This window comes from Schistocerca cancellata, chromosome 3, assembly GCF_023864275.1.
Source record: "Schistocerca cancellata isolate TAMUIC-IGC-003103 chromosome 3, iqSchCanc2.1, whole genome shotgun sequence".
NCBI classification, from domain to species: Eukaryota; Metazoa; Arthropoda; class Insecta; order Orthoptera; family Acrididae; genus Schistocerca; species Schistocerca cancellata.
In genome coordinates, this window is record NC_064628.1 from 602,583,591 (window position 1) to 602,600,675 (window position 17,085).

General features: G+C 42.9%; 1 protein-coding gene across 5 annotated transcripts in view; it reads left to right on the forward strand.

Annotated features, from left to right (window-relative positions):
• The window catches only part of LOC126175506 (uncharacterized), a 42,747-nt gene extending 26,999 nt beyond the window's left edge, over positions 1 to 15,748 (forward strand). For 4 of the 5 annotated variants that reach the window (XM_049922330.1, XM_049922335.1, XM_049922333.1 and 1 more), the window contains exon 2: positions 15,260 to 15,748. In XM_049922330.1, the coding sequence (XP_049778287.1) occupies positions 15,260 to 15,273 (14 nt within the window). In that variant the 3' untranslated portion in view covers positions 15,274 to 15,748. Of the gene's footprint in view, positions 1 to 2,870; positions 3,105 to 15,259 lie in introns of those variants that run through there. The other variant, XM_049922332.1, reaches the window with a different exon arrangement.
• Positions 15,749 to 17,085: the final 1,337 nt, after the last annotated feature.

Below are 17,085 nucleotides of genomic sequence, written 5' to 3' on the forward strand. Positions count from 1 at the left end.
TGAAATGTCATCCATTTCGTTTCATTTACAGACCATTTTAGGTTTTAGTCTGATGCTTACTAGTGCAACTTATAGACTCATATCTAAAGATCATCTTCATTTTCTGCAATCAGTGTTAAGACATCGGCATATGGAACTGCTTTTGTCCTAAAGTCAGGATCTAAAGTTGTTCCTTTTTTTTATTCACCATTTTCCATTTACTGATCACTTCATCTACGTGTATATCTAACAGCGTCTAGGAAATACAGAATCCTTGTCTTACCACTTTGTTGGTGATCATTGACTCTGTGATTTTGTTTCCCATATCTATAGCAATTTCGGTGTTTGTGTATAGATTGTTTTTATGGGATGAGTAGATAACCTCGTTCAACGATTATTTTCAATAGCATATCTCTTTTGTGTCGAATAAATGAGATTACGATGATGGCATGTGCGATGTTCTTTAAATTTGATCTTGAACGAATATTCTCCCGCGGAGAGGACATTATTTAATATTTCGAACCGTGTGGGTCATACGCATGATTGTAAGACCACGATATGAATTTTCTTCGATATTTTATCCCATTCGTATATCGGGTCTTTCATTTCAGTGAGGTTTCCTAGGCACAGCTACCGTGCTATTCACCTAAATTTCACATATATTTGTGAAATTATCTTGCCAATACGTTTCAGTGTCTTTGATGTGGTATCAAACGTCCATTTTTTTTAAAAAAAAACGGCGCAGTTCAGTCGCCAAGAGCTTCTCGTACAAACTTCTTTATTCACAACTGGTTCCGATCTTCTAATCGTCATCAGGTAACTGGACGCCATTTACAACAGATTGTTGTTGTTGTTATTGTGGTGATCTTCAATCCGGGGACTGCTTTGCTGCAGCTCTCTATCCTGTGCAAGCTTCTTCATCTCCGAATAACTACTGAATCTTATGTCCTTCTGAATCTGCTTACTGTATTCATCTTTTGGTCTTCCTTTCGAATTTTTACGTACCTACCGCACACACTTCCCTCCAATACTAACTTGTTGATGTCTCAGAATCAACCGAGTACATCCTCTAGTCAGGTTTCCCAAATATTTCTTTTCTCCCCAGTTCTCTTCAGTACCTCCTCATTCGTTACGTGATTCACTCATCTAATCTTCAGCATTCTTCTGTAGCACATCATTTCAAAAATTTCTATTCTTTTCTTGTCTAAACTGCTTATCGTCCATGTTTCACTACCATACACGGCTACACTCCATACAAATACTTTGAGAAAAGACTTCTTAGCTCTTTAAATCTGTATTCCATATTAACAAATTTCTCTTCTTTAGAAACCCTTTCCTTGCCATTACATTCTACATTCTATATACCCACTTCTTTGGTCATCATCAGTTATTTTGCTGGCCAAATAACAAAACTCATCGCCTTCTTTGTCTCGTTTCTTAATCTAATTCCCTCTGCATCACGTGATTTAATTCGCCTACATTCCATTATTCTTGTTTTGATTTTGTTGGTATTCATTTTACAAACTCCTTCCATGACGCTGTCCATTCAGTTCAACTGTTCTTCCAAGTCCTTTGCTGTCTCCGACAGAGTTACCACGTCATTGGAAAATCTAAATGTCTTTATTTCTTCTCCCTGAACTTTAATTCCTGCTCTACATTTTTCGCTGGGTTTCTTTACTCCTTACTCAATCTATAGATTACATAACATCGGCGATAGATTACAACCCTGTCTCACTTCTTCTCACACACAGCTCCCCTTTCGTGCTCCTGTACTCTTATAACAGCCGTTTGGTTTTTATAAAAGTTGTAAATAGCATTACGCTCCTTATAGTTTACCCCTCTGCTATACTCAGCATTTCAGAAAGCATATTCCACTCAACAGTGTCAACAGCTTACAAAGCAATATTAAAACCATGACATCAGATGATCTAAAGTACATCCTCCGTCACTGCCACAGTTTTAACATGGACATGTAAGCTGTTGTAAATGACTAAGACACCTGATTAGCTAAAGATGGAAGCCGGGTGTGGATAAAGATGTATTAATTAGTATTAGTAACTCTTGGTAATTGACCTACGTCGTTATTAAATGTTTACGAACTCCGGGCACCACCATCACTAAATATATTTAAATATAACCTTTGATAAGGTATCGTCGTTTTATTTTCGCAATGGTTTGTACGCGTCTATCGTTGTTAACTTTAAAAGGAAACTAAGATGCTGCGTCCTGTCAGGAGCGAGGTCAGCAACAAACGATGCTCTATCTCGGAAGGGACAAGAATAACGCAATAAATGAGTTGTAGCTTTTATAAGGTACCGTCTTAGCCCTCTCTGTAAGTGGTTTGTGCAGGTCACGGAAGCCAAATCTGGAGGACCATTAAGGAGACCATTTTACTGTGACTAGCGTTTATAATGTTTCCAGAATGAGATTTTTCACTCTGCAGCGGAGTGTGCGCTGATATGAAACTTCCTGGCAGATTAAAACTGTGTGCCCGACCGAGACTCGAACTCGGGACCTTTGCCTTTCGCGGGCAAGTGCTCTACCATCTGAGCTACCGAAGCACGACTCACGCCCGGTACTCACAGCTTCACTTCTGCCAGTACCTTCTTATTCTATAATCTTCTGAATCTCCGTCTGTACTTTGTTTATGTTACACCACAGATGCGTAGTCAAACATATTTGTACGTGCCTGCGGTGCACACATTATCTTCCCTCAGCTCCTTCTGTGATACCGAAATACGAGATTATTTTCGGTAGCTGCCAGCTAATTGCAGAGCGGAAGTTTACGTTGGCTTCCGCCACACAATTACCGCGCGGAAGAAGATAACCGAAACGATAGTCGAGCGCCGAAAGCTGCGAAGACCGCGATACCGAGGCGCCTGCATCTCACACGTGTCCAATCCCCACATAAAACTCTGAAGGTCAGCGGCGCCTTGCTTGTGTCACCACTGGCCATTCCGGGAACATTTGATTCACCGTTAGTCAGTTGCACTGAGCCTGGATTTTCTGCCTGGATGTGGGCAACCCCTATAAAAGGCGACCATTCGACCCAGAGATATTGTTTTCTGTAGGGCATCCATCCAGTCCATCAGTGCAGTATACTACATCTGTTCGCAACTGTAACGGTAAGCACACCTAGGTAGTAAGATCACAGTAGTTCTTTGCTTTCCATAAAATAGAAAAGATAGAGGTGCTAAATTTCATCCTGTGCCTGATAAATGTCTGTCTTCCAGTGAAATGATATCGCGAAGCTCTAGTCACTGTAGAAATAGTTTTAAAGCTATATGCAACATACGAATTGGCTTGTTTCTAATTATCGTAAGTTCCGACAGTATTATACCTTATGTTTTGTACAGTTGCGCATAGAGGCGTGTGAAATACCTTTCTTTTAGTGATTCCACCAGTGAAAATTTTGATGGGATGAGTCACACACCACAAACAATATCCTTTTGTCTACTTATTCACAACTTTAATCAGGGATGTCTACTCTCTACATAGTGTTAAGACAACTTATATTGAAAGGAATTTAACCTCTAGGAAAGAACACCAGTTTCCAACATGTTCAAATGGAGTAATCCTGATTTAGAATGTAATTAAATTTCAAATAAATGGCTGGAAACTTTAGTGGTAGGGGTGTTTTGTTGCACAATATTTTTACCTTCGTCGAATCTCCTCCATGAGGATCGACAAGTTTTAGGCTCGAAAGAATTAAGTTCAACAGAAAGTTGAACAACGGCGTGGAAAATAATCCTATACTAGCTCTGCGGAGGCAAATTTGAAACGTGTTATTCTTACCATTGCTTGGTGTTTGCAGTAATTGAACGAGTCTGTTTCATTTATTGATTTCTTCTTTCAGAGGTCCCAGTAACGCCTTGCGACATTGATCACAAATTCTTTTATTGAAATCAACTCAGCCAAGATCACAATAATTTTTTATGTTACCTACATCAGTCTGAAACAGATTATTTTCAAATAAAATGCTACAGAAGCATTACATCATACACTTCATAAAGACGCATGCTTTTAACGCTGAAGCTACCTTTAAGTGCACACAACTTAAGACCTGTAGGTTTTGACATCAAGATGTTTTTTGTACCGGACTGAAACCTGATGACAAACTATAAAAAGTGTGGTGATCCTAAGTAGATGATTTAAAAAAACCTCTTTGTTCTTGCTTGTGTTGTGTATTCGCAGGTGCGTGTACTGAATCAGGTGGATTACGCTGATCAGTCAAATATGCAAAGGTGGTACGATCATAACGCTACCATTTGGCGACGGCTGTGACTATATTCTCTTCTTAATGATTATGGTGAATTTTGGTGTAGTAAATTCCTCGAGCGACCTTACCAATACGTTCACGCTAAACAAACTGCTGCAAACGTATCGACTTGTTCTACGCTAGCCGCTCATAGCACTAGATACAGCTCTATTCACAGTTATAGGAACGTTATTTTCATCTCTAATGATTTATTTGAAATTGGAAATAAGAAATATAAAATCAAACTGGAAGATGCTGTTTCCAGTCACGAAGAATACTACATTTGTTGAGGTGAACCATAAGTTGACAGTTTTCCACTATCTATCTGTTACGTGCAGCACTTATTTATGTTGTTGGAAACCTGCCCGTAGGGTGTTAGGTTAGAGATGTCAGGTTGAAATCTCATTTGCGAAATGATATTCTCCGTAACACTGCTCTACGTATTGAGCTCTGAGCCATCAGCAAACTCATGTTGAAGTAACGAAAAACATTAAACCTACTTTCTTGGTCGTTCCTAGTCATCGAAATTATCAAGTCGTTACGCGTAATAAAATAAGTACTTTTGTTAATCGTAGTCTCGAAATCTAATCGGTCTGTTTGTGCACAAAATTCTGTATCATTAGAGAAGACTGCAGTGTAGTAACTTCGGGATAATCATTTCATAAAATAATACTCTTCTTTCACAAATTCAGAGCTTATTAAAATGGTTCATATGGCTCTGAGCACTATGGGACTTAACTTCTGAGGTCATCAGGCCCCTAGAACTTAGAATTACATAAACCTAACTAACCTAAGGACATCACACACATCCATGCCCGAGGAGGAATTCGAACCTGCGACCATAGCGGTCGCGCGGTCCCAGACTGTAGCGGTTAGAACCGATCGGCCACCCTGGCCGGCTTCAGAGCTTATTAGTTAATCATAATAAGGTGTAAATATGCAGAAAAAAAACAGTCTTCGCAGTAACAGAATACGGTCATAGGTGTCCTGAAAAAAAAATGTCGTACTTAATTAGCGACTTAATGAAAAAAAATATACAGATGTCGTCATTGTCATCATCATTACCATTTAACAACTGTAGTTTTCCGGTGTCTGTGTATATTCCTCTTTCATCACTTGCTATGTGGTCTCGCGGTGAAGCGCATACCCGCAAGTCGCAGAATCGAGTCCCGTTCGGACCACGAATTTGTTAACCAAGTATTTAATGTAATTTTTACTTCTCAACGCTGCGAACATTTGCGAGGAATGAGACGTGGTTCGGATTCTACGTAAAATGTAGTTCCCTTTCCCCGGCACGATTATTTGGCAGGTTAGGGGCATAGAAGCCGCCGAAAGGCAATTTAATGGGTCACACCAGCCACTTGAGCCGGAACAAATTATTATTGTTATTATTTTTATTATCAGGATGAGCCCTACTGCTCACGACATCGTCGAATGCCCCTTCTCTTCCTGCAACGTCCATCTTTATGATATCCGTCTAGCGTGTTCTTGTTCTTCGTGCGCGCTGAGCTCTTCAGCTTCCCTCTCTTGATTTACTAGTTGGTTTCGTCTTTAACATGTGCTCACACGACTTAAAACCTAGGTGTTGTGATCTGCTGTAGCAGTGTTATCTGAAATACCAGCCCTCTCTTTCGCCTCTTCATTTCTAAATTCATGAGAAAGTCCACGTCAGAATGCTCCTGCCACCGCGTGTGACAGTAGATGTTGGCAACGGCGAATGTATGGCAGAGGGTCACACGGTCATTGCCAAACGTGTTAGATTAAAAGACGACCAACGGTTGCAAGTCGAGGAATTCTCATTTAGATGTTCTGTTGGGTAGAAAATGACACACAAATTAAACGAAAAACCTGCTACCTTGTCAGCAGAACAAATGACAGTTAAAGACATTTGGCCATACCTGATAAATAACCCAGTCTGGCATTAGACGTAGCAAACCCGCTAGAAGGTCTGAATTGACTGTGTCGAAAAGTAAAGCAAACTACACTACTGGTCATTCAAATTGCTACACCAAGAAGAAATGCAGATGATAAACGGGTATTCATTGGGCAAATGTATTATACTAGAACTGATATATCATTACATTTTCACGTAATTTGGATGCATAGATCCTGAGAAATCAGCGCCCAGAACAACCACCTCTGGCCGTAATAACGGCCTTGATACGCCTGGGCATTGAGTCAAACAGAGCTTGGATGGCGTGTACAGGTACAGCTGCCCATGCAGCTTCAACACGATACCACAGTTTATCAAGAGTAGTGATTGACGTATTGTGACGAGCCAGTTGCTCGGCCACCATTGACCAGACGTTTTCAACTGGTGAGAGATCTGGAGAATATGCTGGCCAGAGCAGCAGTCGAACATTTTCTGTATCCAGAAAGGCCCGTACAGAACCTGCAACATGCGGTCGTGCATTATCCTGCTGAAATGTAGGGTTTCGCAGGGATCGAATGAAGGGGAGAGCCACAGGTCGTAACACATCTGAAATGTAGCGTCCACTGTTCAAAGTGCCGTCAATGAGAACAGGAGGTGACGGAGACGTGTAACCAATGGCACCCCATACCATCACGCCGGGTGATACGCCAGTATGGCCATGACGAATACACGCTTCCAATGTACGTTCACCGCGATGTCGCCAAACACGGATGTGACCATTATGATGCTGTAAACAGAACCTGGATTCATCCGAAAAAATGACGTTTTGCCATCCGCGCACCCAGGTTCGTCGTTGAGTACACCATCGCAGACGCTCCTGTCTGTGATGCAGCGTCAAGGGTAACTGCAGCCATGGTCTCCGAGCTGATAGTCCATGCTGCTGCAAACGTCGTCGAACTGTTCGTGCAGATGGTTGTTGTCTTGCAAACGTCCCCATCTGTTGACTCAGGGATCGAGACGTGGCTGCACGATCCGTTACAGCCATGCGGATAAGGTGCCTTTCATCTCGACTGCTAGTGATACGAGGCCGTTGGGATCCAGCACGGCGTTCCGTATTACCCTCCTGAATCCACCGATTCCATATTCTACTAACAGTCATTGGATCTCGACCAACGCGAGCAGCAATGTCGCGATGCGATAAACCGCAATCGCGATAGACTACAATCCGATCTTTATCAAATTCGGAAACGTGTTGGTACACATTTCTCCTCCTTACACAAGGCATCACAACAACGTTTCACCAGGCAACGCCGGTCAACTGCTGTTTGTGTATGAGAAATCGGTTGGAAACTCTCCTCATGTCAGCACGTTGGCTGGCCGGGGTGACCGAGCGGTTCTAGGCGCTACAGTCTGGATCCCCGCGACCGCTACGGTCGCATGTTGGAATCCTGCCTCGGACATGGATGTGTGTGATGTCCTTAGGTTAGTTAGGTTTAAGTAGTTCTGAGTTCTAGGGGACTGATGACCTCAGAAGTTAAGTCCCATAGTGCTCAGAGCCATTTGAACCATCAGCACGTTGTAGGTGTCGCCACCGGCGCCAACCTTGTGTGAATGCACTGAACAGCTAATCATTTGCATATCACAGCATCTTCATCGTGTTGGTTAAATTTCGCGTGTGTAGGACGTCATCTTCGTGGTGTAGCAATTTTAATGGCCAGTAGTGTAATTCTCAAACTAGGCAGTAGTACCTTCATACACAAGACCGGTACGATGGTACAAAGGTGAATAGTAAGCTGGATCTTGCGCCGATGTAAAGATCACGAATACAAGAAACACGAACAGGGACAATAAATATAATGACGCTGACTGGGAAAGTTCAGACTATTATGTTGAAATTATGTTCGGGGAAAGTTTTGCGGAAACGTGAGTGATAGAAAGCCTACGTAAGTTGCCGTCTCCAAGCGCTCTGGCGCCCGGAAGCCAAGTCACGCGGAAGGCAGCTGTCGGGAAGTCAAGGGCAAACCGCGAAGGTTACTCCCAGTGCATTTTCCACGACCTGAACAGAGGAGCGTAAATTGAATAGAATCTTTTACGCTTTAATAATAAACATAATATAGTATTTATTGCATGTCAAGACGAGGCGTTAGGCACGGCGGAATGGAAGATTAAACTGGAAAAGATAGATTTTTCTAAAAAGAGAAGCACGAATGACCTTTCTGGTACGGTTCGATTCTAATGTCATTTATGTCTGCAAAACGCTGCAAATTATTTCGGATTAATAATGTATGCACGATGAACATAGCGTTCACGTTTAAGGGGTAACGTTTCTTTTCATTTTCTTTTAGAGATGCGTACGCTGGGATCTTAAATAGAACGTCACTTAACAACTTGCAATGAGAGGAACTATGGGCTATTCTGGTATGAGTATGCTTATTGCTCATAGTGAGGAATCAGAAAAATTCCTGGATAAATTGTAAATTGTAAATTTGGCTCCCAGTATGGTAGAAGCCTTTCGACTTTAGAATACTGTGATAGATAGTGTGTCACACTCGCTAATTATTGACACGAGTTGTTCCCCTTTGTGTCTTCACATCCGAAAAATAATTTGACGTTGGCGGCAATCAAACCCAAGGTTCTGACGGCGGTAACCAGGGACTCTAATTCCCTAGACAAGCGGTGCTATTTTTCTGAAAGAACCTTACAGAAAAATGTGTGTTGGATCGGGACTCGAACCTAGAACCTTGATTTCCGCGTGTAATGCTCTTGCCGACTTTTGCTCTCTGTTTCTTTGTCGTCTGAAAAAATGGCTCTGAGCACTATGGGACTTAACTGCTGAGGTCATCAGTCCCCTAGAACTTAGAACTACTTAAACCTAACTAACCTAAGGACATCACACACATCCATTTCCGAGGCAGGATTCGAACCTACGACCGTAGCGGTCGCGCGGTTCCAGACTGTAGCGCCTAGAACCGCTCGGACACTCCGGCCGGCTTTGTCGTCTGAGTGAGATACCATGGTACAAGTAACAATGCGCCCTTGTTCATTATTTCTGCCAATATATCGCTCCTTCTATACAAACTGTGCTTAAGTTCTCCTGCATACCTTGTAGGTCTGTCACCACTGTAAGAAAGGATATTACGTATACATGGCTTGTTTTCAAGATGAATCTTTCACACTGCAGCTACCTTATCTTCATTCAACACATCAGATGACTGTCACTAGTTTAATTTTAATTTATAACGGACGCCAATCTCTGATTTTATTTTTGCAGTTCCTAAGTTTTGCTAAATTTGTTCCTTGATTATAGACTGCAGACGGATTTAGATCACAGATGAATTTGGTAGTTATAACAATAAAACCAGCGATATCAGGCTATTATAACAATTCAGTCTCGACATTCTCTATAACAACAAATTATTAAGCAGCATTTCAAAAAATATTGTTTTCTTTCCAGTAGTATAGACAACGTTTTGGAAAGTGAAACGTCATGTGTCTGCTCTCGCTGGAACCACTGGATTCTATCTTACCACACTTCACTACTTGTTGGGAAACTATACTTATTTCCTTATGACCGGTTTCGATCTGATGGACATTAATGTTACAACCTCATGCTTGATACCATTTTGCACAAACTGCCTTTTGCAACACTGCCGTTAGAAACGATCTCAAAGAGAAAGTTATACAGTTTTAATTACGCTTCAATTAAAGAAAGTTACATAATAAATTTTTATTTATTTGTAACCACATGTGTGCATTCCTGGTACACATTAAAGTCCCCACGACCCGCCTCGTTGGCCGAGAGCACTGCTTTTTGGAATCGGCTAGGCGCGCCAGCCCCGGATCGAATTCGCCTGGTGGCTTAACGATGGAGGCCGGTGTGCTGGTCAGCCTGGATGTGGTTTTTAGGCGGTTTTCCACATCCCACTAGGTGAATACCGGGCTGGTCCCCACGTCCCGCTTCAGTTCCACGGCTCGCAGACATCTGACCACATTCGCACTATTTCATGAATTACACTAGACACAGACAGTTGGGGTACACTAATTCCGTCCCGAGGGGTACGGGTTGGGGGCAGGAAGGGCATCCGGCCACCCCTTCAATTAACCTTGCCAAATCTGATTAACGATGCTGACCCTGCGTCATTGCGGGACAAAGGCACAAGCAAAGGAAGAAGATTAAAGTTCCCACGACACAGTACTGTACCACACTGCTAGAGAGGCCAAAACAAAATGGCCCGGCCCAGTGATAAAGTGAAGACGCTGTGCGCCATTTTATAGTGGCAGTGAGACGGAGCGTAGAATATCGTTGACGTACCACTAGGCTGTAAAGGTGCCGCGGTTGACATCCGAAGGACTCCTGGTATGAAATGAAGTAGCACCAGAGACCATCAGGGACGGTATGGAGGGGCGTCAGGCAGATTGGTAGTCCACTGGTGTCCGGGGTGTCTTCAGACATGTCTTCGGCCTAGAATCTCGTGGACTGGAGTAGAACTGTCTTCAGTGATGAGTCCCGCTTCTGAATGAGCCCTGATGTCCAGCGGAGACGTGGCTGTAGACGCCGTGGACAACGGTGGGGTATCAAATTGATTGTCACTCGCCATAGGGCCCGACAACCAGGAGTGGTGGTCTGCGGTCCCGTTTCATTTCTCTAGCAGACTCCTTTGGTTATCATCCTCTGCACCTTTACAGTAAATCGGTAAGTTCTAAATGGCTCCGAGCACTATGGGACTTAACATCTGAGGTCATCAGTCCCCTAGAACTTAGAACTACTTAAACCTAACTAACCTAAGGACATTACACACTTCCATGCCCGAGGCAGGATTCGAACCTGCGACCGTAGCAGTCGCGCGGTTCCGGACTGCAGCGCCTAAACCGCGTGGCCACCGCGGTCGGCACATCGATAAGTCGACGATGTTCTACGCCCCGATTTGTAACCGCGGGACTGCTACGCTCGCAGGTTCGAATCCTGCCTCGGGCATAGGTGTGTATGATGTCCTTAGGTTAGTTAGGTTTAAGTAGTTCTAAGTTCTAGGGGACTTATGACCTAAGATGTTGAGTCCCATAGTGCTGAGCCATTTGCATTTGCACCCCGTTTTGTTACACTTCGTGACAGGACACCATGGGCTTACACACACGGTGAAAGTTTCTACTGCTTCTCTTCCTGCTTGCGAAACCCTACCTTGGCCAGCAAGGTCACCGGATCTCTCCTCAGCTGAGAACGCTTGGAGCTCGGGATTTTGACGATCTAAGGCACCATTTGAACAGAATTTGGTACGATATCCCTCAGGAGAACATCCAGCAACTCTGTCAGTCCTATGTCAAGTCGAATAACAGCTTGCATAAGGGCCAGAAGTGGACCACTGCATTTTTCACTTGCTCCATTTGTCAAGCTCTTTTTCTTGAATAAATCATCCAATTTTTATGAAATTATAATCATTTGTTTGTCTGTGCATTTGCATCACATCTACAGATTTCCTTCCCATTCGGATAATTCCTTCGTGGTGCGTCCTCTTTTGTGTCTTTGAGTGTATATTTAAGTGTTATATACATTAAAGATGTAAAGCCTATGCGTGTCTGAATGTTCATCAAGAACTTTTCGAGGTTTTTAGGAAGACCATTTCCCATTTATACATTAAATATACATTTATGAACTATACGCATTTAAAATATGTGTATAGCCTGTGTCCCACTGAACGTTCATTAGAATATTGTGCAAAAATTTGAAGTAAATCGTTCAAGTACTTTTAAGTAAATTGCTCATGAACTTTTCGAGATTTCTGCACAAACATTTTCACTCTATATGCGACATGTATTCTTAAATTGAGTAGTGAGAACTTTATGACCACCAAACTGCTATCGATATAAATCCGTCTAGGTGATAGCAGCTTCACCTGATGGGGAATGAATGCTAGTCAGACACGGTGCATTTAGTATCAGTCAGTGTGCTGGCCGGCCGCAGTGGCCGAGCGGTTCTAGGCGCTTCAGTCTGGAACCGCGCGACCGCTACGGTCGCAGGTTCGAATCCTGTCTCGGGAACGGATGTGTGTGATGTCCTTTGGTTAGTTAGGTTTAAGTAGTTCTAAGTTCTAGGGGACTGATGACTTCAGATGTTAAGTCCCAAAGTGCTTGGAGCCATTTTGAGTCAGCCCGCTATCCTTGTATAGAATGGGAAAGGAGGGCAATCTATCTGAGTGTGATAGAGGGCAGATTATGATTGCCTGGAGGCTCAACACGAGCATTTCGGAAACTGCACGACTTTGATAAAAAGGTGTTTGAGCAGTGCTGTGGTGAGTGTGTTCAACACGTGGCGAAACCAAGGCGAAACTACTTCCAGACGTCGTGGCGTTGGGCAGCCACCCCTCATTACAAATTCCAGGCGTCGTACGCTGGGCAGGCTGGTGAAACAGGACAGGTGGCGCACTGTGGCAGAACTAATCCTGGGCAGAGTACAGGTATGCCTGAATACACTGTGCACCGAAAACACGTAACGATGGGTCTCTGTAGCCGCGTACCTATGCATGTGCCAATGTTAACACCAGGACATCGTAACTACGATTGAAATGGACACGTGGCCATCGGTACTGGACGTTGGCGCAGTTGCAGAGAGTTGCTTGGTCTGATGACTCCAGATACCTTCTTCCTTATGGTGATGGGAGAGCACGAATCCGTCGTCTTCCATTGAAACGGTTACTTGACTCCTATATTTTAGGCGGCTCCATTAAGCTCTGGGGAACATTCATGTGGGCGCCCATGGGTCCAGTGGAGCTCGTGTGACGGACCAATGACGTCCAAGGAGTATCTACACTGGTTGCAGACAATGTATGCCCCATTATGACGATCATGCTTCCCGTCGGCAGTGGTAGTCTTCAACAAGATAAAGTGCCATGCTACAAGGCCAGGAGAGCAATCAACTCGGTCGAGGAACATAGTGGCGAGATCTGAACCTAATCGAACCCGCTTGGAATGTGACTGAACGTGGCGTCAGAGCTCATCGCCCTCCTTCCAGGAATTTAAGGGAATTAGGTGACCTGTGTGCAGATGTGGTGTCAACTCCCTCCAGCAACCTACAAAGACCTCATTGCTTCCATGCCATGACGTGGCGCGGCTGTTATCTGTGCTAAAGGTGGAAATATCGGTTATTAGTTAGGTGGTCATAATGATCTAGCTGATCAATGTATATATTATGTATATTAAAAATTCATAGTCGAGATCTATCCAAATGTTTATTTGAGTATCGTGCAAAAATTTGATGTAAATCGGGAAAGTGCTTCTCAAGATTTTTGGTAACAACGTTTTCCTTTTGTATGTTGTTGTTGTTGTTGTGGTCGTCAGTCCTGAGACTGCTTTGATGCAGCTCTTCATGCTACTCTATCCTGTGCAAGCTTCTTGATCTCCCAGTACTTACTGCAACCTACATCCTTCTGAATCTGCTTAGTGTATTCATCTCTTGGTCTTCCTCTACAATTTTTACCCTCCACGCCGCCCTCCAATGCTAAATTTGTGATACCTTGATGCCTCAGAACATGTCCTACCAACCGGTCCCTTCTTCTTCTCAAGTTGTGCCACAAACTGCTCTTCTCCCCAATCTTATTCAATACCTCCTCATTAGTTGTGTGATCTACCCATCTAATCTTCAGCATTCTTCTGTAGCACCACATTTCGAAAGCTTCTATTCTCTTCCTGTCCAAACTATTTATCGTCCATGTTTAACTTCCATACATGGCTACACTCCATACAAATACTTTCAGAAACGACTTCCTCACACTTAAATCTATACTCTATGTTAACAAATTCCTCTTCTTCAGAAACGCCTTCCTTGCCATTGCCAGTGTGCATTTTATATCCTCTCTACTTCGACCCTCATCAGTTATTTTGCTCCCCAAATAGCAAAACTCATTTACTACTATAAGCGTCTCATTTCCTAATCTAATTCCCTCAGCATCACCCGACTTAATTCGACTACATTCCATTATCCTCGTTTTGTTTCCGTTGATGGTCATCTTATATCCTCCTTTCAAGACACTGTCCATTCCGTTCAACTGCTCTTCCAAGTCCTTTGCTGTCTTTGACCGAATTACAATGTCATCGGCGAACCTCAAAGTTTTTATTTCTTCTCCATGGATTGTAATACCTATTCCGAATTTTTCTTTTGTGTCCTTGCTTTTGTATATCACACATGTTCTTATATTACATATAGTTAAGAAATCATAGGCTGCGTTTGTCAAAACGTTCATTAGTATATGCTGTAAAAATGTGAAGAAAATGGGTCAACCAATTGTGGTGAATTTTGCTAACAAAGTTAAACAACGACTTGTTTTTATATTAGGTGATTCAGCTGCCACTACAACTGGTTCTTATGCAGCCCACAATGCCTTCAAGTACCATTCGCAAGATTTTCTCGCTCGCTACGTGGCAACTATTAGTCATACAAAAGTAGGTAACGGGACCTTTTGTATGAAATTTAATGTGACTAAATTTTATACTGCTATATGTTTTCACTGGAAGCCACAGCTTTCGAGTTATTAAAATGGTTCAAATGCCTCTGAGCACTATTGGACTTAACGTCTGAGGTCACCAGTCTCCTAGAACTTAGAACTAATTAAAACTAACTAACCTAAGGACATCACAAACATCCATGCCCAAGGCAGGATTCAAACTTGCGACTATAGCGGTCGCGCGGTTCCAGACAGTAACGCCTAGAACCACTCGACCACTCCAGTCGGCCTCCAGATGTTCAAGAAAAACTCATTTGAAGGTAACTTTTGTACATTAGTCTTGAATAACTCGATAACTATAACCTCTACCGAAAACGCATCCCAGTACAAAATTTAACTACATTAAATCTGATACAAAAAGGTAATTTTTGTTTTGTGGGAGTAATGTTTTGCTCGTAGTGAGTGAGAGAATATGACGAGTTTGCACATGGTATTTGAAGGTGTTGCGGGTTGCATTAAACCCAGCGGTAGGGGCACCTGAATCACAGTGTATACATTAGTGCTTTGTAATGTAAGTTGATCACCTCTAAACTGGTTATAAATAAGTTAAATATAGTGAATGTGACGGGATTTTAATTTTTTCTTTCTTTTATGGTTTTGGGAGCAGTCCTTCAGTGACAGGTAATCCTGTGACAAACCTTGTCTTCTGTGTGACAGTGTGGGCGACATGAGCTGCAGTCGTGGGCGTATCCCCGCGTCGGCGTTGGCGCTGCTGCTGCTGGTGCTGGTGGCCACGACGGTGCTGCCGCCACCGGCAGAGGCGGGCTTCTTCTTCGGCAGGCGGCAGCAGAGCCCGGCGCTCAGGTGGTGGCCGCAGCGTTCGCAGGTGGCCCCTGCCACCGCCACCACCACCGGCGCACCCCCGGCGTCCGACCAGCCCGGGGGTAAGGCCATGCTGAACTCGATGCCCAGCTTCAAGTCTTGCCCGTACGGCCAGCAGCGCGGCCACGACGGCAAATGCCGGAGACAGATCTTCGGATAGTCCCACTGCACAATCCACGTGCTCCCCCATATCCGTCTCTTATCGTTTTGCGTCCTGAGCCACAATCGCGTCTCTTCCGTTATACTGTTAGTGAAGTGTCTTGCTCACTTTGTGTACAAACTTATTTTTTACTCGCAAATAAATCGTGCTGTATTGAAACGAAACACTCGCTCATTCCTCTTCCCACATCTCAGTTACTGCCATGTTAAAATATCTTTACAGGAATATTTTTGCTAAGTGGTACCACACAGCTGATTCCTGCTGTATGAAACTCGAAGTGTATACCCACAAAGACATCTTCTACGTGAACTGTTTCTATTTTACACTGAGCTTCAGTCTTTGAAAATATTTTTAGGTACAAAAGATACACTATTTGTACATATCTACGTATCTATACGTGATCATGCTGAAATTTCCAACAGCTGTCGGTGGTGTGTCTATAAATGTTTTCATACTATTCCTTTTTTAGGAATAAAATCTTTTAGGTTTGCTGATGAGGTAATTCTGTCAGAGTCGGCAAAGGAGGTTGAAGACCAGCTGCGTGGAATGAATAGTCTTTTCGAAGGAGATTATAAAACGAACATCACTAAGAGTAACGCCAGGGTAATGGAATGTAGTCGAAACAAATGTTGCAATGCTGAGGGAATTAAATGAGCAAATCACACACTAAAAGTAGGTATGAGTTTTGTTATTTGTGTAGCAAAATAACTGATGCTAGTCGTTGTGGGTAGATACAAAATGCAGACTTGGAATTTCAATAGAAGCATTTTTGAAAAACAGATATTTGTTAACAACTAATGTAAATTCAAGTGTTAGGAAGTCTGGAGTGTAGTCTTTATGGAAGTGGAATGTGGACAGTAGGGAATTCGAATAAGAAGAAGTTGAGCTACGGAAGAATGCTGAACATTACATGGGTAGATGGAATAAGAAATGGGTAGGTATTGTATCGAAATTGAGAAAAAAAATTGCTGCGCAACATGACTGAAAGAAGGGATCAATTGATAGGACCCATCCTGAGGCATGCTGAGGAATGTGTTCATTTGGCAATGGGAGGGAAGTGGGAAAAAGGGGGAGAGACTGAAAACTGTAGAGGACGACAAAGGCTTGAATGCAGTAAGCAGATTTAACACTAGAACGGCGGAGTTTCTGACATCCCTAAAACAGCGAAAAGGGGTCATTTTGACCCAACATAAAATATTATCATAATTGACTTAAACAAGTACTTTTTTAGTGTTTGTTAACCCATACTTTATTTCTAGAAATCGCAACAATTATTTACAATTATAAATAATAAGTACTAATTTATTTGAACAACAATCCGCCATACAGATTTATTGTTGTTACTGCTAACAAGTTACTTATCTATAGCTTTGAATTTATTAACTATTCATACAACCTTCTAGACACATTTAGTGTATTTGGTCCATTTGACTCTCACCTGAGTTCTACAAGAAGCTCTGTATTATTTTTCACTCAAGTCATTTCAACCTGCTAGACGCTC